This window comes from Pseudophryne corroboree, chromosome 9 (assembly GCF_028390025.1).
Source record: "Pseudophryne corroboree isolate aPseCor3 chromosome 9, aPseCor3.hap2, whole genome shotgun sequence".
Classification (NCBI taxonomy): domain Eukaryota; kingdom Metazoa; phylum Chordata; class Amphibia; order Anura; family Myobatrachidae; genus Pseudophryne; species Pseudophryne corroboree.
Window position 1 is genome coordinate 467240842 of NC_086452.1, and position 26620 is coordinate 467267461.

Consider the following 26620-nt stretch of genomic DNA (forward strand, 5'->3'; position numbering starts at 1 on the left):
ACATCGAATGCAATTGTATTCTACATCAGCCAAAAGCCATCAATGATAGGAATCATCAATGGCCATCCCTAGGATAAGGTGCTGCACCAGAGGGGAGGCAAGCATACAGTTACAGGGAAGTCCTGGACCAGGTGTTCCTCCTGAAATGGGACATGTTGGGAGGTAGGTGTTCCTTCTGGAATGGGCCATGTTGGGAGGTATGTATATGCCTCCCTGATAAAACCTCCCCAGGTACAAGAATACTTTTGAAATGAAAACATGAAATGGGACTCCGTTGCAGACAGGTAGGTAAGCCTCCACACCTCCACCTAGTTCCAGAGGCAAAAACTTATGTGAGGAGGAAGCCCCCCCCAATGTGCACCACAATGTGGGGTCCTACATCCCCATGAAACATAAAGCGTTCTCCTCTCACTATGCAGAAACCGTTCTGCCTCTGGCAGAAGGCCGGAAGAGGGTGAAAGGCGGTCCGGAGCAAAGTACTCCACTATACAGTGCTGCAACCCGGAGGATGGAGTAGTCCACCCACCTCCTCCAGGCTGCTTACCTTTTACTAGTTTGCTTTCTGATTGGCCCTCTTATGGCACATAGCGCCGCCCTTTCACGCCTCCCGGAGAAGACCATTGGTCAGTCACTGTAGGGAGGCGTGTCTGTACCCTGCGCATGCCTCCGGCTGCCCACACTTTGTAGCACGTGACCACAGCAGTCACATGACCTGACGGCGTCAGAGGGGAGGGGCTGCCGCTGCTCGTACTCTTTTCCGGGTTCTACAAGATAGTCGCGTATGATATCTCCTAGCAACCAGGCTGCACAGCCCGTTAGCCCCGCCCCGCCGCATCTCAGCCTATCAGATTGAAGGCGGCCTGAGAGGCGCGCTTTACGGTAACCCGTCTCTGGCCGAAGCGGAGAGCGGCTGCTGGCTGTGACTGAACGGAGAAGACGAGCCGCCGCCAGCCAACAGCAGCATGGAGCAGCCGGTAAGTGCGTGTCTCCGGGGTCTGTCACTGTCAGCAGTCTGGGCATGCTGGGGGTAGTAGTGACCTGTGTGGTGCTCTGCTGCTGCTATATATAGATATCACACTGCATGCCACCATACCCCCTGCCTGTCACATGACCTGGTGCAGCCCTGAGCATGGTGCACCCTAATGCTGGGCGCACACTATACTGTATGTCACTCCTGGTGTCACAGCTGGGTTGGCATTGGAATTTGCGTGCCCAGCTGTGACGTCTGTGTCGGCGGTGCCTGCAGCCGGTGTATGGGCGAGGGGGCGGCGGATCACCTGTACACACAGCCAGACATGCAGATATATCCACCATCAGCTGTGACATCTGTGTCGGCGGTCCCTGCAGCTGGTGTATAGGCGGTGGATCGCCCGTACACACAGCCAGACATGCAGATATATCCGCCATCAGCTGTGACGTCTGTGTCGGTGGTCCCTGCTGCCGGTGTATAGGCAGGGGCGGTGGATCGCCTGTACACACAGCCAGACATGCAGATATATCCGCCATCAGCTGTGACGTCTGTGTCGGCGGTCCCTGCTGCCGGTGTATGGGTGGTGGATCACCCGTACACACATCCAGACAACATGCAGATATATCCGCTATCAGCTGTAACGTCCGTGTCGGCGGTCCCTGCTGCCGGTGTATAGGCGGGCGATCACATGTACACAGGGCCGGTTCTTGCCCTTGTGGCGCCCCGGGCAAAAGATAGGGGCGTGGCTTAATATGGGGGCGTGGTCAGTCATGCCCCCATTTGTAGTGCCGCTGAAAGGAAATAAAAACAAAAACAAAGTATACTTACTATCCCCGCTCCTGATTCCAGACCCGCTATCAGCTGTAACATCCGTGTCGGCGGTCCCTGCTGCCGGTGTATAGGCGGGCGATCACATGTACACAGGGCCGGTTCTTGCCCTTGTGGCGCCCCGGGCAAAAGATAGGGGCGTGGCTTAATACGGGGGCGTGGTCAGTCATGCCCCCATTTGTAGTGCCGCTGAAAGGAAATAAAAACAAAAACAAAGTATACTTACTATCCCCGCTCCTGATTCCAGACCTGCAGACCTCCGCCGGCGACGCTCTTCTCCTCGGATCTATGGGAGAGACGTCAGTCATGACGTCTCTCCCATAGCACAGCATAGGCACTAGAGGGCAATTATGACCCCTAGTGTCTGTGTCACAATGGTGTGCGGTGCGAGATGACGTCATTGCGCACCGCACAGCAAAGGTCCTCTCCATGAAGGGAAACTAGACGCTTAGCGTCTGATTCCCTTCACAGCGGGGGGGGACCAGTGCCACGATGGGAAACTAGACGCGTAGCGTCTGGTTCCCTTATCACAGCGGGACGGGGGGCACACTGCACAGTGGCGGATCTTGCCATGGTGCGGCGCCCTCCGGAAGGCGGCGCCCCGGGCAAAAGTTCTTATTGCCTGTGGCAAGATCCGCTACTGCATGTACACACAGCCAGACATGCAGATATATCCACCATCAGCTGTGACGTCTGTGTCGGCGTGCCCTGCTGCCGGTGTATAGGCGGGGGATCACCCGTACACCCAGCCAGACATGCAGATATATTGGTCATTAGCTATGATGCAGGGCCACATCGTTCACAGACATATCTAATGTACAAACCCGCTACCGATTTAACATCCATCGCTTGAAAGAACAATATATCATTCTAGCGTGTACACGAGTGTCCTATTCAGTGTTCCCACTGACTTTGTGTAGCAGAATATTCCGTGTTTCGCTCTGACTCTGTGTCACGGACTTGTCCTACTACGTGTTCCCCCTTACTGTATTGCCCTTTTCATATCGCAAAAATAACCCGGTATCGACCCGGCATGTTGCCATGTCGACACGGGTCAGTGTGCGATGTGAAAAGGGGCCTTGGAGAATTCCTAGGTCGCCTGACCCGGTAATTCAACCCGGGTAATAAGAAGGGTTATTCCCGGGTTCAGGGGTGTATCTAGAGGTCCGGGTGCCCCTGGCAAAGTAAGGGACTGGTGCTCCCCATATTTGAAATAGGGAAGGTGCATGTGCAAAAAAGGGACATGATCTTGTTGGAAAGGGTTACTACACAGTAGTAACCCTTATACACATCATGCCCACACAGTAGCAGTTCCCTTTACACATGCCCACACAGTAATTCTTATAACACTGAGGAGACATCAGCAGGGCCTGGTCTGGCTGAGGAGGCAATGCCACCCCAGGCCAGATAGTATAATCAAAAAGTAATGCAAAGAAGTGCAGTGTACTACCCAGTTGTGCACGTAGAAAGAAATTCGTAGTGGTACTGTGTGTGACAAAAATGGGTGTGGCCACATGGGGCGTGGTCAGTGAACATGGAGGTGTGATAGACATATGACCCAATAGTGCCAGATATGCCCCCACGGTGCTAGATATGCGCTCATAGTGCCAGATATGCCCCCACGGTGCCAGATACACATATGCCCCCACAGTGCCAGATAAGCCCCACAGTCATCCCCATACCCCTCCCCAGTAAATAGCCGTAGCCCCCTCCCAGTAAATAGCCTTAGCCCCCACCTCCCCAAGCAATAGCCGCAGTCCCCCCAGCACATAGCCGTAGTCTCCCTCTCCCAACACAGTCATACGGTAGTCCCCACCCCCCTCCCAACACATAACAATAGTTCCCTGCTAGCATAGTCCTCCTTCCTGCACATAGCCCCTCACCTCCCCAAGCACATAGCCATAGTCCCCGTCCACCCTTCCCTGCACATAGCCCTTGTCCCCATCCCCCTCCCAGCACATAGCCGTAGTCCCCATCCCCCTCCCAGCACATAGCTGTAGTCCCCATCCCCCTCCCAGCACATAGCTGTAGTCCCCATCCCCCTCCCAGCACATAGCTGTAGTCCCCATCCCCCTCCCAGCACATAGCCGTAGTCTCCTTCCCCCTCCCAGCGCATAGCCGTAGTCCCCCTCCCCCTCCCAGCACATAGCCGTAGTCCCCCTCCCAGCACATAGCCGTAGTCCCCCTCCCAGCACATAGCCGTAGTCCCCATCCCCCTCCCAGCACATAGCCGTAGTCACCATGCCCCTCCCAGCACATAGCCCTAGTCCCCATGCCCCTCCCAGCACATAGCCCTAGTCCCCATGCCCCTCCCAGCACATAGCCCTAGTCCCCATGCCCCTCCCAGCACATAGCCCTAGTCCCCATGCCCCTCCCAGCACATAGCCCTAGTCCCCATGCCCCTCCCAGCACATAGCCCTAGTCCCCATGCCCCTCCCAGCACATAGCCCTAGTCCCCATGCCCCTCCCAGCACATAGCCCTAGTCCCCATGCCCCTCCCAGCACATAGCCCTAGTCCCCATGCCCCTCCCAGCACATAGCCCTAGTCCCCATGCCCCTCCCAGCACATAGCCCTAGTCCCCATGCCCCTCCCAGCACATAGCCCTAGTCCCCATGCCCCTCCCAGCACATAGCCCTAGTCCCCCTCCCAGCTCATAGCCCTAGTCCCCCTCCCCCTCCCAGCACATAGCCCTAGTCCCCGTCCCCCTCCCAGCACATAGCCCTAGTCCCCGTCCCCCTCCCAGCACATAGCTGTAGTACACCCTTAGCACATACATAGCCTCCCCACACAGCACATAGCCCTAGTCCCCACCCCCCTCCCAGCACATAGCCCTAGTCCCCACCCCACAACATCCCAGCAGATAGCCGTAGTGTCTGGCAATACCTGCTGTGCCGAGCTGCCAGGGATGGAGGGTGGAGGTTCGCTCAGCAGGCAGGAGCTGGCGCCGGTGTCCGGTACTGCACCAAACTACGTGAAGAAACTGAAAATAAACTACAGGTTCCAGCAGCCCTTACCGCCAGGAGCTCCCAACAGCAAGGGTGGCTTGGAGTTGTAGTTTATTTTCAGTTTCTTCCCTGTAGTGCATTGCGGCGCCGGCTCCTGCCTGCTGAGCGATCCTCCCCCCTCCATCCCAGGCAATGCACAGGCAGCTTGACACAGCAGGTATTGCCAGACAGCTTAAGGGTTTCCACCCATTGGCCGAGGGTGGCACCTTCGGGCGGCGCCCCCTGCTCGGCTGGTGCCCCTGGCGAGTGCCATCCTGGCCAATGGGTAAATACGCCCCTGTCCGGGTTGAATACCGGGTCAGTGGCAGCGTAAATGGATTTGACCCGAGACCCGTTTACTACTTTGAGAGAGGCGACGCGGAGATGATCTCATCCCCCAGTGCCGCCTCCGCCCCCGCTACGGCTCCACCCCCCTGCTGCTATGGCAACCCCCCCTCCCCCCCCCCCCCCCCCCCCGTCCTGGTTCCTACCTTCATATATGGGTGATGAAAATGCATTAGACGGGTCAGCGAGCCAGAGACTGGGACACAGCGGGGCCACAAATAAGCCACAGAAGATAATGGAGGATGGTGATAGAGCAGGCGGAGAGCTAATGAGAGGTTTCTCTGACGTCTCTGGTCATAGAACCACAGGGATAACTCTCCCCACCAGCTGCTCACTGTCCCCCCCCCCCCCCCCCCTTTAGGAATAATGGGACGGCGCAGGCAGAGCCATCTAGTTTAGCACATGACGTAGAAGAGGAGGCATCCAGGGGCAGACGCTGCTGGACACGTTCTGGGTGCCGCATGCAACATTCATTGTTTCATTGTGGTCTGCAGCATTAGTGCGCCGCGTTCTGTAGAACTTACCGCTCGTTGCACCAGTTACTGCCCAACAGACATTTTCGTTAGCGACTGCACCAACCTTTAATCTGTTTCAGACAGAAACCAAGGGCAAAGTACTGGCTGGTCACAAGAGCATACAATCTACAGGGAGAAAGGAGGGGGCGAGTCGCAAGGGGTGTAATTCAGATCTGATCGCTGGGCTGCTAACTGTGCTGTCCTGCGCTCAGATAGTCGCCGCCTCCAGGGGAAGTGTAAATTCGCCGTGCAAGTCTGCGACTGCATGTGTACACCGAGCTGCGAAAATCCAGTGTGTGCGCAGGACAGGACTTACTCCTACAGTGCGATCACATCAGGCTGATTGGAGCCGGAGCTGACATCAGACACCCTCCCTGAACACGCTTGGGAACGCCTGTGATTTTCCGGACACTCCCTATAAACGCTCAGTTGCCACCCACAAACGGCCCCTTCCTGTCATTCACCTTGCGAACGCCCGTGCAAACGGATTTTTCACACCATCCCGTCACTGACCAGTGAACCCCGTTGTTGTTGTCAGACGTGCGTGCGCATTGCGGTGCATGTGCAGTCAGGACCTGATCGCCCACTGTGCAAAAACGCAGCCCAGCAATCGGATCTGGATCACCCCCCCAGGTTTGGTAGTTGGCCAAATGAACCTTCCTGCGGCCAACTACCTAACCAGTGTTCTCTCTAGGGCCGGTCAGGTTCTGAGTCCTCAGTGTGCCTGGGGCCACAGGGCTGGACTGGCTTACACTAGAATTCATGAAACGAGGAGGGTGAATGATCCTTCTCATTCAGTACCGCCTATATGCAATATAGCAGAGGAGCGTAAATCCAGGCTTATAACCTAGGGTCTTATTCAGGTTTGTTAACAAACCAAAAAAGCACACTAATGGTCAAAACCATGTGCACTGCAGGTGGGGCAGATGTAACATGTGCAGAGAGAGTATATTTGGGTGGGGTGAGTTCAAACTGAAATCTAAATTGCAGTGTAAAAATAAAGCAGCCAGTATTTACCCTGCACAGAAACAATATAACCCACCCAAATCTAACTCTCTCTGCACATGTTACATCTGCCTCACCTGCAGTGCACATGGTTTCGCCTAGTGTGCTTTTTTGGTTTGCTAACAAACCTGAACAACCCCCTTAGTATAGATGAGGGGTGGTCTTCAGTATGCCGGCTCTTGGGATCCCGGCGCACAGTATACCGGCGCCGGAATCCCAACAGCCGGCATACCGACACTTATTCTCCCTCGTGGAAGTCCACGACCCCCCTGGAGGGAGAATAAAATAGCGTAGCGCGCCACCGTGCCCGCAGCGTGGCGAGCGCAGCGAGCCCGCAAGGGGCTCATTTGCGCTCGCCACACTGTCGGCATGCCGGCGGTCGGGCTCCCGGCGCTGGTATGCTGGTCGCCAGGAGCCCGACCGCCGGCATACCATACTACACCCTAGATGAGTGCTATGAGAACAGAGTGGATCAGTCTGTAACACGCTATGGGCCTAATTCAGACCTGATCGCAACAGCAATTTTTTTCTCTAATGGGCAAAACCATGTGCACTGCAGGTTGGGCAGATGTAACATGTGCAGAGAGAGTTAGATTTGTGTTGGTTATATTGTTTCTGTGCAGGGTACGTACGAGCTGCTTATTTTTACACTGAAATTTAGATTTCAGTTTGAACACACCCCACCCAAATCTAACTCTCGCTGCACATGTTACATCTGCCCTACGTGCAGTGCACATGGTTTTGCCCATTAGAGAGAATAATTGCTGTTGCAGTCAGGTCTTAATTAGGCCCTGTGAGCGCAATTCTGATTTGGAAGTAAAACACGTGGTGAAGCTCAGGAACTGGGCACCGCTTCTGTCAGGAGACTAGGAGACCTGTCGTGCTGGCAATGGACAGGTGGCAGAGAGCAGTTTATATAGGGAGCTCTAGCACAAGATTGGATGTGAAAGTCATGTGAATCGAAGGAATGCTGTGAATGATTGAAACTAACTCGGCTAATGGAGGCAAGATGGCGGCGTTGGACTGCAGCTATAGGAGAATGCTGACACGACTAGCCAGCAGACATACGCCAGCCAGTAAATCGGTAGCGTTGGGTAGGGCAAGAGGGTCTAAGTACCTGATCTGTAACAGGGCCTTTTTTTATAATTGCCCCTGTCCGGCATTTTTCTTACACCTCCTGGCACCCAGCGTTGACCTGACTTAGAGGGCGCTGGACGGGTGTGGTAATGATAGGAAGGGATCTCTGCTGGGAGGGTGTGGTAAAGCTGGGTGGGGGGACCTCTGCTGGAAGGGCGCGGTAACGTTAGGAATGGTCCCCAGCTCAGAAGGGTGCAATAATGATGAATGAGCATAGTAGTGATTTTACCTGTGCTTTGGATCCTTCACCACCATTATTGAAGTTTTCCAGCAGATGTTCTACACATGAGTAAACACAGAACCATCAGCAAATGGAAGCTGGATTGTGTAATGTCCTCCCACAACGCAGGATGCCGGTTACTTGTGTAACTAGTCCCTTAGCCTTGGTTGTAACACAAGGTTTGGTAGTTGGCCCAGTGGAGAATTCTGTGGTCTAGTTATATATCCTGTAGTTTGACTGTTATTTTGTGGACAAATATCTATACATCTTTTATTTCTTTTAGGATGATCCTTCGCTGGAGCGCCATTTTAAAGGCCACAGAGACACCGTGACGAGTGTGGACTTCAATCCTAACATGAAGCAGATAGGTGAGAGTCTTACACTGCGAGAGCACCTAGGGGACTATGGGGGTCATTCAGACCTGATCGCGCGCTAGGTTTTTGCGCTGCGATCAGGTCAGAACAGCGTATGCACCGCAGTGCGCAGGCACGTCGCACGGGTACAAAGCGGATCGTTGCTGAGCGATGGGTTTTGCGAAGAATCCATTCGCACAGCCGATCACAAGGAGATTGACAGGAAGAAGGCGTTTGTGGGTGTCAACTGACCGTTTTCTGGGAGTGTTTGGGAAAACGCAGGCGTGTCCAAGCGTTTGCAGGGCGGGTGTCTGACATCAATTCCGGGCCCGGACAGGCTGAAGTGATCGCAGCGGCTGAGTAAGTTCTGGGCAGCTCAGAAACTGCACAAAACATTTTTGTATCGCTCGGCTGCACTTGCGATCGCACACTTGCACAGCTAAAATACACTCCACCATAGGCCGCGACTATCTGATTGCTGCTCTGCAAAAAATAGCTAGCGAGCGATCAGGTCTGATTGTGCTAGCGGGGATACAGATAACGCGTTGCTGATGTAGCGCTGGACACAAGCGCACGTATCTATGGGCGATATAGAGCCGTACGTAACTCGTCACATTTCCACTTGCAGCGTAAGGAACACAACGGGTGGCAGCGGGGAGCTTGCATGTAGGCAAAGGTCATATACGGCGGAAATGCCGGTCATGTAGAGCTCAGCGTAATTACACCGTTTTCAGACAGATCTTTTACACCAGGGGCAGTTGCTTGCTAGCATTAATTGCGTGCTGGCGGTCATTGATCCAACTCTGTGTGTGTGTTCGCGTTAATTCTGTGCACGCAATATGGAGCCAAATTCAGCCTCATATTGTGCGTAATGATTGTTACTTCTCTGAAGTTATTAGTACATAGACGCAAGGGGTAAACACTGGGGCCTCATCGTCCTGATCCACCATCACTCTCTGGTCACCGCTGGGGAGGACGCTCTCATGCGCTGGGACTGAACGCGGTTTTCGTCCGTCATCGTGTATAGGAGTTTGGGAACATATATATTTATAGAGAATCTGGCTAGCTTGCTGTATATGCTCCGTGACGTATAGTAATTCACGCGTGCTGTTACCGTTACAGCCAGTGGTTCCATGGATTCGTGTGTCATGGTCTGGAACATGAAAGCGCAGATGAGAGCTTATCGCTTCGTCGGCCATAAAGACGCTGTAATGTCTGTGGAGTTCTCGCCCTCCGGTCATCTCCTCGCGTCGGCGTCCAGAGACAAAACCGTGCGCCTGTGGGTCCCCAGCGTGTAAGTGTTGGCTTTATATATTACAAGTGTTACTTTGTCTTCAGCTCATGGGAACCATAATAACGCAATACAGAGGCACAAGAACCCTTTCCTGGTAATATGGGGAAGGGGTCTAATGATATTCATGTGGCAGAAATGTCCTAGATCCTATAAGATTGTTCTGCTTGTCTGTGTGCCATAAATCCCAAATATCTCCTCTTAAATCTTCCCGTTGACCACTCATGTGACACAGTCCTGGCATAATGCGATCCGTTTCCCTTTTCACATGATTACATTTTGTACTGTATTATACAGCATATGACTAGAACACCAGAAGCCACTTTAGGTTAATGGTCTTGGAGAAGTAATGCGTCAGATAATCCTATTGGGTCAGCAGCTATATATACCAATTGGCATTTTATTGCACGTCTCCTAATGCCACTTTTCCACCCAAGAAACCTAGGCGTGTTATTCCTCTGCTTACATCTGCTGGTGTAACAGCGCCATCTGCTGGCTGTGGATTGTCACTGCGTGCGTTGGTGGTAGAAAGCTGCTAAATAGTAGTAAGCAACAAATAACACTAGGATGTTACGAAATAATGTTATTTATTAATGGCCTTATTGTTGGTGCAAGAGTTGTCTCAACAGAGATTTGGGATTTCAGGGTTGTTCTCTTTTTAACTACTTAACTGGCTAGTATGTTTTCCAAACACTTCAGATATTGGGTTTTTTTTTAATAATTGAATTATGTTAACACTTGTTTAAAACACTTCCAACACCATTTTATTTCATTTTTTTTTTCTCTTACGTCCTAGAGGGTGCTGGGGACTCCGTAAGGGCCATGGGGAATAGACTGACTCCGCAGGAGACATGGGCACTAACAAATACTTTAGGTATGGGTGTTCACTGGCTCCTCCCTCTATGCCCCTCCTCCAGACCTTAGTTTGATACTGTGCCCAGAGGAGACTGGGTGCATTACAGGGAGCTCTCCTGAGTTTCCTGGAGAAAAGTATTTTGTTAGGTTTTTTTATTTTCAGGGAGACCTGCTGGCAACAGGCTCCCTGCATCGTGGGACATAGGAGAGAGAAGCAGACCTACTTAAATGTTAGGCTCTGCTTCTTAGGCTACTAGACACCATTAGCTCCAGAGGGAGTCAAAACGCAGGTCTCCCCTTGCGGTTCGTCCCAGAGCCGCGCCGCCGTCCTCCTCGCAGAGCCGGAAGATAGAAGCCGGGTGAGTATAGGAAGGCAGAAGACTTCGGAGCTTCACCGAGGTAACGCTGCGCGCCATTGCTCCCACACAACACACACAGCGCACACTGTTGGGCGCAGGGGGGGCGCCCTGGGCAGCAATGTTATACCTCTAGGACTGGCTATATAGATATATACACTTTATTTGGTGTTATTTATGAGAATTCCCCGCCAGTTTATTTAAAAGAGCAGGACCGAAGCCCGCCACTGAGGGGGCGGAGCTTGTTCCTCAGCACTCACCAGCGCCATTTTCTCCACAGCACACGCTGAGAAGCTGGCTTCCCGGACTCTCCCCTGCTGATCACCGGTGACAGAGGGTTTTAAAGAAGGGGGGGGGGGGGCACATAATTGGCGCAGTATATATATATAATATATATATATATATATATATATATATATATATATATATATATATATATATATATATATATATATATATATATATATATATATATATATATATATAAAAGAGCGCTATATCTGGGTAATTTTTTCCAGGGTTATTGGCGCTGGGTGTGTGCTGGCATACTCTCTATCTGTCTCTCCAAAGGGCCTTGTGGGGAAACTGTCTCCAGATTAGAGATTTCCCTGAGTGTGTGGTGTGTCAGTACGTGCGTGTCGGCATGTCTGAAGCGGAAGGCTCTCCTAGGGATGAGGTGGAGCGCATGAGTGTGGTGTCTCCGTCGGCAACGCCGACACAGGACTGGTTGGATATGTGGAATGTTTTAAATGCAAATGTAAATTTATTGCACAAACGTTTGGACAAAGCAGAGTCCAGGGATTGTACAGGGGGTCATGCCCTGCCTTTCCCTATGTCACAGGGGCCTTCTTGGTCTCAAAAACGCCCACTTTCTCCAGTAGTAGACACAGATACCGACACGGATTCTGAATTATGATGATGCGAGGTTGCAGCCAAAATTGGCAAAGAGTATTCATTATATCATTATTGCTATAAAGGATGTGCTGCATATTATAGATGACCCCGCGGTGCCTAATCCAAGGGTCCACATGTTTAAAGAAAAGAAGCCTGAAGTTACTTTTCCACCTTCTTTTGAATTAAATGAGTTATTTGAAAGTGCATGGGAAACTCCAGACAAGAAACTGCAGATTTCCAAAAGGATTCTTATGGCGTATCCTTTCCCGATCAAGGACAGGATACGGTGGGAATCCTCCCCAAGGGTGGACAAAGCGTTGACGCGCCTTTCCAAAAAGGTGGCGCTGCCGTCTCCGGATACCGCAACCCTCAGGGATCCTGCTGATCGCAAGCAGGAGACTACCTTGAAGTCAATTTACACACATACTGGTACATTACTCAGGCCGGCAATAGCGTCGGCTTGGGTTTGTAGCGCTGTTATAGCGTGGACCGATACCTTATCTGCTGATATTGATACGATGGATAAGGAAACTATTTTGTTGACCCTGGGCCATATTAAGGATGCGGTCCTTTATATGAGAGAGGCTCAGAGAGATAAAGACATACTGGGGTCCAGAGCAAACGCTATGGCGATTTCTGCCAGGCGAGCACTGTGGACCCGACAGTGGACGGGTGATGCCGACTCAATACGGCATAGGGAGGTTTTGCCGTACAAGGGTGAGAAGTTGTTTGGGGAAGGTCTCGCGGACCTGGTTTCCACGGCTACTGCAGGTAAATCAGCTTTTTTTACCTTATGTTTCCTCACAGCCTAAGAAATCGCCACATTATCAGATGCAGTCCTTTCGGTCGCATAAATCCAAGAGAGCTCGGGGATCTTCCTTTCTTGCCAGAGGTAAGGGCAAGGGGAAAAAGCTGCCAACTACAGCTAGTTCCCAGGAGCAGAAGTCCTCCCCGGCCTCTACTAAATCCACCGCATGACGCTGGGGCTCCGCTGGGGCAGTCCACTCCAGTGGGGGCACGTCTTCGTCTTTTCAGCCAAGTCTGGGTTCACTCTCTGGTGGATCCCTGGGCAATAGACATTGTTTCCCAGGGGTACAAGCTGGAATTCGAAGAGGTGCCTCCTCGCCGGTTTTTCAAATCGTCACTACGACTTCTTCCCCAGAGAGTGATAAAGCTAAATATTTATCTTATATAAAACCCTTTGTGAGGTCTAAGAACACTGTACGCTATTTACGTATGGAGTACCGTAAGGGTACGCTCGTTGCGTACGATCGCTTAGCCATGGTCGAGACGCTCAAGCGTCACGTTCGCTCACGGCCAAGAGATCACAGGTAGGCACGCTATTGGCTGCTGACTAACGTAATGGTTCACTATAGCGTAACGGACGCTGTATCGGGAGCGGGCTGCTCGAGCGATACAGACGCTCACGAGAATACGCTGTTGGTATCGGGCACACTTATAGGTGAACGACCACCGTAATGCTACGCTATCAGCGTAGCGGACGCTCGAGACCACGAGGAGATCACGAGCGGCGCAGACGCTCACAATGTTAAACCTTTATATCTAAACCATAGACAATGTAATATGGTGTAAAACCTTAGTGTAGAGATAGGGTGTAGATGCAACACAGTGTAACCTTGTTAACTTAAAAGCTGTTTGAGCGTCACCGACGCTCTGAGAATACTTAACACTATAAGAAATACACAGATACTGTGCTTAGGGTCCAACGCCTAATATATATATTATGAATGTTATACTTGCAAAAGAATTAATACAATACAAGTCATACACTACAATATAACATAGACTACCTAACCAGATAACTACACATGAAATACAATACTATTACGTTTAAGGGATTACGAGAGAAAGAGGAGAAGAGAGAGAGAGAGAGAGAGATATGGCCCATAACAACAAAGAAAGACAATATGATTGCGGAGAAAACTTACGCACAAAGGAAACGATCGCATGCGCCTCTGGACATCCAGCTCCCGATTTTCAGCAATGATAACCGTTGAAGAGTGAGCTGGATGTGATCGGCTTGTCTATTTATGCCCCACACACAATACAATTCAATGGTCCCTACAATCTCATTGTTCATTGGACACAGGAATTCCTCCTTGCATTATAACAAAAGGTCATAGGTTGATTCATACAGGTGGGCTGTGACGATTTCCAACCGCTCAGGTGGGTGGGAAACTGGGTTTCCCGCCGCATGGATAAGTAAGTGCAAATACAGTAGAATGTTCATAAACTTCTTATGTCCATAACTATTCGCACGAGCGATTAATCCGCTTCAAACCAACACCGGAATATTGCTAATTAAATACTCTTCCGATGGATACTAAACACCACTGTATTACTCCTGTCTGACCCTTCGTATCAAACAAAGGGGGATTTCTCTGTCCATGAACATTCTACATTAACCAAACTTTAAGATTCTATCAAAGGGACCATGATCTACAAAATACATTATATAGTGGAAATATGTAACGATTGAGTCGCACGCTACGAACACATGAACTCTACCGTAAATGCACATACCGCGCGCCTGCGGGTGCCCGCAACAGCGAGTATGCGCACGCACGGGAGAGCGCACGCATGCGCAGCGCAGACCTGTGTGAGGTGCAAATATGGCAGTGTGCATAGAGATATTTTTCTGACTTTGACAGTCCACCCTTTGGCAGTCAACAATAACTGCCACTTCCTAAAACATTTCAAAAAGAGAAAAATATATGTAAGGGGTTAATACATTTACATGGTTGGGTAGGGGAGGAGAGGCGAAGGTAGGAAAAAGGTATGACCTAGTGAGATAGCAGAAGCATGTGTGTATGAATCCGTGCTTGGGGGTCATGTATCATCGTGCCGTACGTGTTTTAAATCAAGCTTCGAGGTATTGCGAAGTATACATTTGAATTCCTTCTTATCCCGTGGTACGGGTCTGTGGATGGGCTGTCAAACTTTACCGAGCTCTTTTCGGATTTTGGTTGCAACAAAATGGGGAGCATGAATGGGGGAATATGTGATTGCTGATATTTGTGCCTGTATTCCCTATACTATGTGTGTAATTACCTGAAGGTTGTAGAGATGAAGAAAAGACATAATTACGGTAAATGCAGTGGTATTCTATGTCAGGTAAATGAACATTTGTCGGTTGAAGTCTTGTTCGGTGTCTGTTGAATGCAGTCTTCTTTGTGCTTTTGCCCATAAGGTGCGAGCAAAAGCTTTGTCAATGTCCATAGATTTACAAAAGTGTTGGGCTAGCGTAATTTTAAAATTTCTAGGGAAACTGGGGATCTATGGCAAAGTTCATCAAGAATCTGTGTATCAGGTTGTCAAAACTTCTTCTTTAATCCATCCGTTGTCTGTATATCGGCTCATCAAATTCCTCGTCCAAGTGGGTCTTTTTACCTTGGAGAAAACGGAAAAACAGGTGAAAGAAACGGACCGTAGAAATCGCATTTTCATCACATCATTGTTTCTACATTTGGGTCATAAATCAAATCCATTGGAATTACAGTTTCCTCACTCCTTAAACTCATCACCCTGGTACTTCGTTTGCACTTCGTTAAAGCCTGACTGCATCTAAATATCAAGCCAATCGTTATGATAACACCTAAGATACATAGGAGAAACTTCCCTACATCCATTATGACTCCTTGAGCCCATTCTCCTAAACCGGAGAACCAATTTCGTGGGTTCAACCATGACACCCAACCAGTCAGCTCATTACTCACAGCAGCAAGGGTGAGATTGTGTCTCCTGCGAAATTCCCACTTCAATTGGAGAATATCGTCCATCTTTTGGTCTATGACCTCGACCGGGTCCTCGGTACTATTTGTAATATATGTGCAACATTTCACGCCGTACTGCGTTGCCAGTGTGACACAATATCCACCTGTTACTGCCGTGAGATAATTGAGAATCATTCTATGCTGAACCAGTTCTGTTTTATAAGCTTGAAGTTCTCTTCCAGTATACCTAAACGTGTCATCATACATTTCTGTGATATTGTCTAACAAATTTGCGAGCGCAGATATGTATTTATAATTCAACACTCCTCTGGCGGTGCGAGTGAAATCTAACGCGATTAGAACCTGAATCCTGGTGGATTCATGGATCATGTCAGAGGCCGGATGCTCTGTTCTTTCTATCAGGTGCCGTTTAACTACGTGCTCGTAATGGGTGTGAGTATAAGGAGCTTGGGCAACACGGTGTATATCTTTCATTTTGGCATGTGATACAGTCATTACTTCAGGCAGTACTTTTCCAATATAACACAATCCTTCCGAGTTTGGGGCAAGCCACTTATACGCCTTCCTCCCGCATATGAAATATGCATCATCGGGGAGAACATATGGGACGGAGTAGGACATAACCATATTACACATCTTCCATGTGAAATCTCCTAACCCTAATTCTCCCATCTGTCTAGTACACGTATCAGCTTGTACGATATGTGCACAGTATCCTGGTGATACCTCTCCAACTCTCGTAATCCTATTTCCTAGGGTATACCTATATCGGAAAGATTTTCCTCTACTGGCTATGTGGCGTATAAGTTCTGTATCTGTCGGCATTCTATCTGCTCTATATGAAAAGGTCATGGTTTGGTTACTCCATGACACTTCCCAATTTCCCGGCTTTCGGGGATTGGAAATGTTAAAACATATGAGGGATCTATCCACATGATATTGGTGGAGCTTCAAACTAGGAGGACTGGAGATATTAAACCTCCTGTCCACCGGCCTCCCACCACTTAGCTCAAGTACCTCACCTATCGTTAAAGCAAATGGTACTAGTCCTGATTTGCTATGACCTTGAGGTACTTGATTGCATACCCAACAATCTGTTTGATTTAGCACACTACCCACTAAGGAGTGATAGTCACTCAAGGGATGCCGGTCCATGTGGATATTAAAACTGGATTGGCATTTCTTGATGCACCCATCCTCAACTACATTGTCACAGAGCCTACAGATACAGTTTTCTTCAGCTAACAATCCTTCACAATTCCTTCTATGGTCAATGCTATCGGATCGTTTTCTGATACTCGCCTTTGCTTGTTGATTATGTTGTTCTTGGAAAACTACGCCTCCATCTCTGTCATCAGAACCCATTCCAGAACCTCTCTCGAACTCCATGGTACTCTCGCCGGAACAGACTGCTCTGGTCAACAATATGGTCAACAGGAAAATCCGGATCACAGTCTCTTAAGGCAAGTCCATCTTAGGAGGAAACGAAGAAGAATGAGAAGGGGGGAAAAAATAATTTGAGGGAGAGGGGATGGGAAGTGGAGAAAAACAATAAAAGGGAAACGGGGAATCGACAACTGCTTTTGATCTTGTGATTCTCGATGCTCAGGTGCCGCCTCAGTCCTCCTGGAACAGACACTCCAGTGATACAACTTCCTCTACCGTCTGTTCCTTATCACGGGACCTCTCTGGATCAGCAACCTTCTTACAGTGGGATGAATGAACCCAACTCTCTCTCTCGGCAACCTTCAGTGCTGTAGTGCTAGTCAATAAGACTTGGTATGGTCCTTCCCATCTGTCAATAAGGCAACCTGAGCGTAGAAAATTCTGTATCATTACATAATCCCCAGGTTCAATGTCATGACAATTACTATCTGGTAAATCAGGAATCACTAACTTCAAATTATCATTTTGATTCCTTAGCTGTTTACTCATATTAACCAGGTACTTTACAGTCACTTCATTGTTACACTTCAAATCATCCTGAGGGTTAATCATAACATGCGGTTGTCGACCAAACAAGATTTCAAAGGGAGACAGATTAAGAGGGGACCTGGGAGTGGTTCTGATGCTGTACAGTACAATGGGTAGAGCTTCTGGCCATGTCAATCCTGTCTCTGCCATAACTTTGCTCAGTTTATTTTTAATGGTGCTGTTCACTCTTTCCACTTTCGCACTCGCCTGTGGACGGTATGGAGTGTGCAGCTTGCTATCAATTCCCATCAACTTACACATTCCTTGAAAGACATCACCTGTAAAATGGGTACCCCTATCACTTTCAATTATTCTAGGGATACCATATCTACATACAAATTCCTGCACAATTTTCTTAGCAGTAAACATAGCGGTATTTGTGGCCGCAGGAAATGCTTCGACCCAATTTGAAAAAACATCTATACAAACAAGTACATATTTCAAATTTCGACAAGGGGGTAATTGAATGAAGTCAATCTGTATTACCTGGAAAGGGCCGCCTGCAGGTGGGATATGAGATGGTTCTGTTGGTATTGCCTTTCCGATGTTCTTTCTCAAACAGGTAAGGCATGACATTGCTCTCTTACTTGCATGAGATGAAAATCCTGGGGCGCACCAATATGCTCTTACCAACTTGCACATTCCCTCCTTGCCCAGATGAGTCAGCCCGTGTGCTGCCTCAGCTAAACATGGAAGATATGCTCTGGGGGCCACCGGTTTACCTTGTCCATCCGTCCAGAGTCCTGAGGACTCCTGGCCATATCCCTTTGCCTTCCAGACTGCCTTTTCCTGTGTGGAACACAAATTTTGCATCTCACACAACTTCTGTGTGTTGATGGTATTAAATACCATCAGTTGTGTGGTGTCTGTCTGTCTGGGGGTACCAGCTGCTAACTTAGCTGCTTCGTCTGCTCGGCTGTTACCAAGTGATACTGGGTCTTGGCTATATGTGTGTGCTTTACACTTGATAACAGCCACTCTGTCGGGTTCCTGTATCGCTGTTAGAAGCCTTTTGATGTGAGCTGCATGCGCTATCGGTGTACCAGCTGCCGTCATGAAATTTCTGAGGCGCCATAGGGCTCCGAAATCATGGACTACCCCGAATGCGTATCTAGAATCGGTGTAGATATTGGCTGATTTGCCCTTAGCCAATTCACATGCTCTGGTTAGGGCGACCAGTTCAGCAACCTGGGCTGAGTGAGGTGGGCCTAGCGGTTCCGCTTCTATGGTGCCTTGGTCATCTACGACTGCGTATCCAGTACACAAGTCTCCCGAGTCTGACTGTCTGTGACAACTACCGTCCGTGTAGAAAGTTAGATCTACATCTTCCAGTGGGTTGTCACTGATGTCAGGCCTTGCGGTAAAATTTTGGGTCAAATATTCCATACAATCATGTGTGTCTTCCTTTGTGTTAAATTCTCCTTCCCCACCACTCTCATCCTCCACCCTTTGTGCCTGTCCAGGCACACCTGGGAGATATGTTGCAGGATTTAATGCACTGCATCTCCTTATGGTGATGTTTACGGGGGCCATTAGTGCCAATTCCCATCTTGTAAACCGCGCTGATGAGACGTGCCTGGTTTGGGCAGAATTTAGCAAGGCTGACACTGCATGTGGTGTATGAATTGTGAGGTTGTGACCTAGCACTACATCTTCGCTTTTTGTTACTAGCAATGCTATCGCAGCAACGCTTCGCAAGCATGTGGGGAGGGATCGCGCTACCGTGTCTAGCTGAGCGCTGTAGTATGCTACCGGCCTGCTGGCATCACCGTGCTTTTGGGTTAAGACGCCTGCCGCGCAACCAGCACTTTCTGTTCCGTACAGCTCAAAGGGTTTCCCATAGTCTGGCATACCTAATGCTGGTGCCTGCGTTAGGCACTGTTTAAGTCTCTCAAATGCCATCTCGGACTCGTCTGTATGCGAAATCCGATCAGGTTTGTTTGAGGAAACCATCTCCTGCAAAGGTAATGCTAGAATGGAAAACCCTGGGATCCAGTTACGGCAATACCCACACATTCCTAAAAATGTTCTGATCTGTTGCTGGGTTTGTGGCAGAGTCATGTCTCTAATTGCTTGAATTCTATCAGCGGTCAGGTGTCTCAGTCCTTGTGTTAGACAGTGTCCCAAATATTTTACCTTAGTTTGGCATAATTGCAACTTGTCTTTGGAAACCTTGTGTCCTGTGTCTGAAAGATGAAACAGGAGCTGTTTCGTATCCTTCAGGGATGCTTCCAATGAATCAGAACACAGTAGTAGATCATCCACGTACTGTATTAATACTGATCCACTCTCTGGTTGGAAAGACTGTAAACAATCATGCAAAGCCTGGGAAAAGATACTTGGACTGTCTATGAAACCTTGTGGTAATCGAGTCCATGTGTATTGGACTCCTCTGTATGTGAATGCAAACAAATATTGGCTGTCAGGGTGCAGAGGTACCGAAAAGAAAGCGGAGCAGAGGTCAATAACAGTGAAAAATTTCGCAGTGGGAGGGATTTGCATAAGGATGACAGCTGGATTTGGCACTACGGGGAACTGACTCTCAACTATTTTGTTAATCCCCCTTAGATCCTGCACTAGCCGGTAACCCCTCCCCCCACTCTTTTTCACAGGGAAGATGGGACTATTGGCAGTGCTGGACGTTCTTACCAGAATGCCCTGTTGTAGCAAGCGCTCTATTACGGGATACACTCCTAACTCCACCTCTGGCTTCAGAGGGTACTGTGGGATTTTTGGAGCTATCCTACCATCTTTTACTTGTACAACTACCGGAGCTACGTTTGCCATTAATCCAGTGTCCTGTCCATCTTTAGTCCAAAGTGACTCTGGTATCTGGGATGTCATTTCCTCTACTTGGGATGGAGTCCTATTTGTCATAATGGTATGTGACATTAATTTTGACGGGGAGTCTAACATGTCTCGCACTTCCTGAGCGTGATTCTCAGGTATGTCCAAGAATACACCTTCGGGAGTACAATAAATGACGCACCCCATTTTGCACAATAAGTCTCTTCCCAGGAGATTAGTCGGTGCCGATGCAGCCAGCAAAAAGGAATGCTTGGTATGTAACGGCCCTACTGTAATCTCGGCTGGTTTGCTAACAGGGTAATGCTGGACTACTCCCGTTACTCCCATGGCTGGAATTGTCTTACCAGTGGTTCTCATGCCCACTGTCGAATTTATCACTGATTTGGCCGCCCCTGTGTCTACAAGAAAGTTTAATGATTTACCAGCTACATTGATTGCAATTTCTGGTTCACTCCCAAGACTTGCAATCAATTTTACTGGCTGCAGATTACAGGTATGGCCACACCCCTATTGGGTATGGTGACCTCCCTGAATCCCGCTGGCAGCAACTGCTTGTGAAGGGGTTAAATGGGAACTACCAGTGGCTTGCCAGTCTCTGTTCGGGGGGTATCTTTTTGTTTCCCCTGTATTTGGCTCATAACTCCGTCTCTGCGGACCCTGCTCCCAATGTCGTGTGTCGTGTCGTTGTCTAGGGGGTTGATATGAGTTTTGTGAATTTTTCACTCTACAGTCTCGTGCCATGTGTCCCTGTCTATGACAAGAAAAACAAGTTACCACATTTGACTTACCCACAGGGTTTGGTGATTTATACAAAGGCTGCCTTGTGGTCAGGGCCTGTATACTTACGGCCATTAACTTATCACCTTGTGACTCCCTGTGTCGGGTGATATTCCGGTCGTGATCAATAGCAGCCTCTCTCAAAGTAGCCACCGACAGACCTCGCCAACATGGTTGCGTGGTCTGTACTCTTGTCTTTAATGTCTCTTTTAAACCATCCATTAGTACAGATACTGCTACTTCTCGATGGTTTATGTTTGTTTTAATGTCCTCTATACCTGTGTACTTTGCCATTTCTAGTAATGCCCTGTGAAAATATTCTGCAGCAGTTTCTGACTCTTTCTGTCTAATGGAGAAAATCTTGTTCCACTTAACTACCGCTGGGAAATACTCCTTTAACTGTAAACTTATTCTTTTTACGTTATCTTTGTTGTACACATCTGTAAGAGGTACATCCTGATCTAATCCACAGTCAGCCAAAAATTGAGCTGCGTCGACATTTGAGGGTAAACATGCCCTCAGCAATACCTGCCAGTCTTTGTTATTGGGCTCTAAAGTGTTCCCTAGGTCTCTGATGTATTTCTGGCTAGCAACTAAGTCTTTCCTAGGGTCAGGGAATTCAGACACTATGGTTCTTAATTCCATTCGGGAAAATGGGCTGTACATGGCAATGTTCCTAACAGGAGTGATTCCTGTCGTGTCAGTTTTCCCATTTGGCACTGCTATTACCCTAACAGGATTAAGTCTACTAACATCACTCTGTGTAGGTTCTACAGCCTGTGGTGAAATGGTTTCAGCATAGTGTATGGTGCCGTACTTACCTGTAGATACGACCTCACCTATCCCTCCGCTAGGGGCTTTTGTTACTAATCTCGTGGGTGGAGCCGTGCCTACTGTTGTCTCTGCTATGGTGGCTGCTAGAGAGAGCGCCGATATTGTTGCCGATTCGTCTTCTTGATCACACTCCTGGGGAAAGTTCAAAACAGGGTACAACTTGCACGGGTTAATACTTGCATTGGTTAACTTATTAACATTTACACAGTTGCTAAGTGTTTGTTTGTTACACCCTAATGCGTCATTCTCCGCAACCAATTTCTCTCCTGATATGTATGGTGGCGGCGGGGCCGTCGCTATCAATTTCTTGATAGGATTAGATCCTGCCGCCAGAGCCAATCCTCTCTGTATTTCACCTTCCTGTTGCCATAACTGCAAATAATCATAATGTTGGATTCGTCTCTTTGATGATTTAATGAGACATATCCTCCTCCTTAAATTTTGCAACACTTCTGGGCTAAAGCTACCTACTCTTGGGAATTTCTCCCCGTCATGCACTGTCATTCTCTCCCATTCATCACATAAAACCTCTGTATGTGAACCATATTTTTCACACATTACGTACCTTGCCGACCCGACTGGTCGGTTTACTGAATCAACCCGAACCGAGGTTGATCGCCCCCTTCCTGAACAATTGGCCCCCATAACTTGCAGGCGTTGCTTTCACCACCTCTGACCTTATTTCAGGGTCTTCAGCGAACCCTTACAAAAACCAAAATGTTCACGATAGGCTGACGGTGGCGGTTTACCGAGTACCCCACTCACTCGCCCACGCCGACCAATACGACCCACACACTGCCTTAGTGCTGGCGTACTCGACCCAGGGCCCCTATGAACCTCTATTTACTGGAACATGCGAGGGATATCCGCAGAACACTTACTCTTTCCAGTAACTATTGGTTGTTGGACAATTCCTGAGTGACCAGCGAACTTCCCTTCAGAAAATAAAAAATTACACAAATCACATCAGAGTGTACAAATAGTTTTACGACCGGGTTTGTACACAAATGGTACTGGTCAGATTAACTAATGTACACAATTACATGCGGTACAATCGTTCAGCACATAAGCAACTAATCTTATGTGCTGAGCGACCAGTGGAATCGAAAATTTCGGCTGCGAATTCCTTCAGCCAGAGCTTTATTGGCCTATATGGGTTTTGCACCAACCCCCTGGGTTGTGCCCTTTTTCTCTTTTATGGCAGACTTCTTAGTCTGCTGTACCTGGACCTCCCGGTCTGTAGTATGACCTCCTGGTCTACTATACTCTACTGCTCAAATTTTATGTTTAACCAGAGATGCCTCCCTAGCCACCATGTATGTCACTTACACGTATGTACCTCTGCGAGAACTCGACTTCTTGTGGTTCAACCTGTAAAATTGTATAAACTTATATATACAAAACACTCACTCACCACACGTACACTTTTGCTTCTATTTCTATTTCTGCGCAGAAATTTTCTTTAGACCAGATGTGTTGTGAATTTGGAGAAGGATCTGTTAATCTAAATTTCGGATTTAAAATAGATTTGTGCTATTTATCGCCTGATGCGCTACTTATCGCCTGTTGCGCTACTTAAAAATCAACACTGTCGTGTGACCTGAGTTACGTGGGCGTACCCAGACGCTCCGTTGCGTAATTTACGCTGCGTGCGTCGGCCTTTGCGTACGCGAGTCTCAGCCCTTTGTTAGAGACACGTGTACACAAAACCAATGTCCACCGTAACACAACTAACACGTTTATCAATGTAGATGATCCTTGATAGTCTACCGCGCAACACACCAATCTCTCCTTTTACCTTAGGTAGAGTTGCGTGTGGGTTTTACACTTTAACTATGAAATAGCGACAAATCTCTCTTAGCACGTTTTATCAATTATAAAATGGCAAACAGGAGAGTGATATATGAAAATACACGAATGAAAAAGAAATGCAGATATGTGCGTGTGTACGCAAGACAGAAATAAACAGTTTTAAAAGACACTAGTGTGTTGTTCTTACCTCCGGTTCCGGATTCCTTCAGCACCCTTTACTAAGCGAAGCAGACGCTTATCCCGTCAGCACTGCGAAGAATATGATCTCCCGCCCTTTGCTGATGGATAATGTCTGCTGAAATTACCTAGCAGAGATATGTGAAGGACAGGACGAGCCGCCAATTGATAAAGCTAAATATTTATCTTATATAAAACCCTTTGTGAGGTCTAAGAACACTGTACGCTATTTACGTATGGAGTACCGTAAGGGTACGCTCGTTGCGTACGATCGCTTAGCCGTGGTCGAGACGCTCAAGCGTCACGTTCGCTCACGGCCAAGAGATCACAGGTAGGCACGCTATTGGCTGCTGACTAACGTAATGGTTCACTATAGCGTAACGGACGCTGTATCGGGAGCGGGCTGCTCGAGCGATACAGACGCTCACGAGAATACGCTGTTGGTATCGGGCACACTTATAGGTGAACGACCACCGTAATGCTACGCTATCAGCGTAGCGGACGCTCGAGACCACGAGGAGATCACGAGCGGCGCAGACGCTCACAATGTTAAACCTTTATATCTAAACCATAGACAATGTAATATGGTGTAAAACCTTAGTGTAGAGATAGGGTGTAGATGCAACACAGTGTAACCTTGTTAACTTAAAAGCTGTTTGAGCGTCACCGACGCTCTGAGAATACTTAACACTATAAGAAATACACAGATACTGTGCTTAGGGTCCAACGCCTAATATATATATTATGAATGTTATACTTGCAAAAGAATTAATACAATACAAGTCATACACTACAATATAACATAGACTACCTAACCAGATAACTACACATGAAATACAATACAATACTATTACGTTTAAGGGATTACGAGAGAAAGAGGAGAAGAGAGAGAGAGAGAGATATGGCCCATAACAACAAAGAAAGACAATATGATTGCGGAGAAAACTTACGCACAAAGGAAACGATCGCATGCGCCTCTGGACATCCAGCTCCCGATTTTCAGCAATGATAACCGTTGAAGAGTGAGCTGGATGTGATCGGCTTGTCTTTTTATGCCCCACACACAATACAATTCAATGGTCCCTACAATCTCATTGTTCATTGGACACAGGAATTCCTCCTCGCATTATAACAAAAGGTCATAGGTTGATTCATACAGGTGGGCTGTGACGATTTCCAACCGCTCAGGTGGGTGGGAAACTGGGTTTCCCGCCGCGTGGATAAGTAAGTGCAAATACAGTAGAATGTTCATAAATTTCTTATGTCCATAACTATTCGCACGAGCGATTAATCCGCTTCAAACCAACACCGGAATATTGCTAATTAAATACTCTTCCGATGGATACTAAACACCACTGTATTACTACTGTCTGACCCTTCGTATCAAACAAAGGGGGATTTCTCTGTCCATGAACATTCTACATTAACCAAACTTTCAGATTCTATCAAAGGGACCATGATCTACAAAATACATTATATAGTGGAAATATGTAACGATTGAGTCGCACGCTACGAACACATGAACTCTACCGTAAATGCACATACCGCGCGCCTGCGGGTGCCCGCAACAGCGAGTATGCGCACGCACGGGAGAGCGCACGCATGCGCAGCGCAGACCTGTGTGAGGTGCAAATATGGCAGTGTGCATAGAGATATTTTTCTGACTTTGACAAGAGGGAGGTAGTTTTGGCAGCAATTCAAAAGTTGTGCCTTCAACAAGTGGTGGTCGAAGTTCCCCTGCTGCAGCGGGGGATGGGCTATTACTCAACCCTGTTTGTGGTCCCGAAACCGGACGGTTCGGTCAGACCCATTCTGAATTTAAAATCCTTAAACCTATACTTAAAGAGGTTCAAGATGGAATCGTTTAGAGCGGTCATCGCAAGCCTGGAAGGGGGAGATTATATATTGTCCCTGGACATAAAGGATGCATACCTTCATGTCCCCATATATCAACCTCATCAGGCGTTCCTGAGATTTGTTGTGCAGGATTGTCATTACCAATTTCAGACGTTGCCGTTTGGGCTTTCCACGGCCCCGAGGATTTTTACCAAATTAATGGCGGAAATGATGGTGCTCCTGCGCAAGCAGGCGGTCACAATTATCCCATACTTGGACGATCTCCTGATAAAAGCGAGATCGAGAGAACAGTTGCTGGACAGCGTATCACTTTCCCTGAGGGTATTGCAACAACACGGTTGGATTCTCAATCTACCAAAGTCACAGTTAGTTCCAACGACCCGATTGCCTTTCTTAGGCATGATTCTGGACACGGAACAAAAGATGGTCTTTCTCCCGATGGAAAAGGCCCAGGAACTTCAGAGCTTGGTCAGAGACCTGTTAAAGCCAGACAGGGTGTCTGTACATCACTGCACTCGAGTTCTGGTAAAATGGTGGCGTCTTACGAGGCCATTCCATTCGGCAGGTTCCATGCAAGGACTTTTCAGTGGGACCTTCTGGACAAGTGGTCCGGGTCACATCTACAGATTCATCAGATGATCCGCCTGTCCCCCAGGGCCAGGGTATCTCTCCTGTGGTGGCTGCAGAGTGCTCACCTTCTAGAGGGTCGCAGGTTCGGCATTCAGGACTGGGTTCTGGTAACCACGGACGCGAGCCTCCGAGGATGGGGAGCAGTACACAGGGAAGAGACTTCCAAGGTCTGTGGTCAAGCCAGGAGGCTTGTCTACACATCAACGTACTGGAATTAAGGGCCATATACAACGGCCTTCATC

General features: G+C 48.5%; 1 protein-coding gene across 1 annotated transcript in view; it reads left to right on the forward strand.

Moving 5' to 3' along the window:
* The first annotated feature begins 758 nt into the window (after window positions 1-758).
* Window positions 759-26620, forward strand: part of POC1A (POC1 centriolar protein A) — a 78471-nt gene continuing 52609 nt past the window's right edge. The window contains exons 1-3 of the mRNA XM_063941321.1: window positions 759-974; window positions 8289-8373; window positions 9481-9652. Coding sequence (XP_063797391.1) covers window positions 963-974; window positions 8289-8373; window positions 9481-9652 — 269 coding nt within the window. The 5' untranslated portion in view covers window positions 759-962. The remainder of the gene's footprint in view (window positions 975-8288; window positions 8374-9480; window positions 9653-26620) is intronic.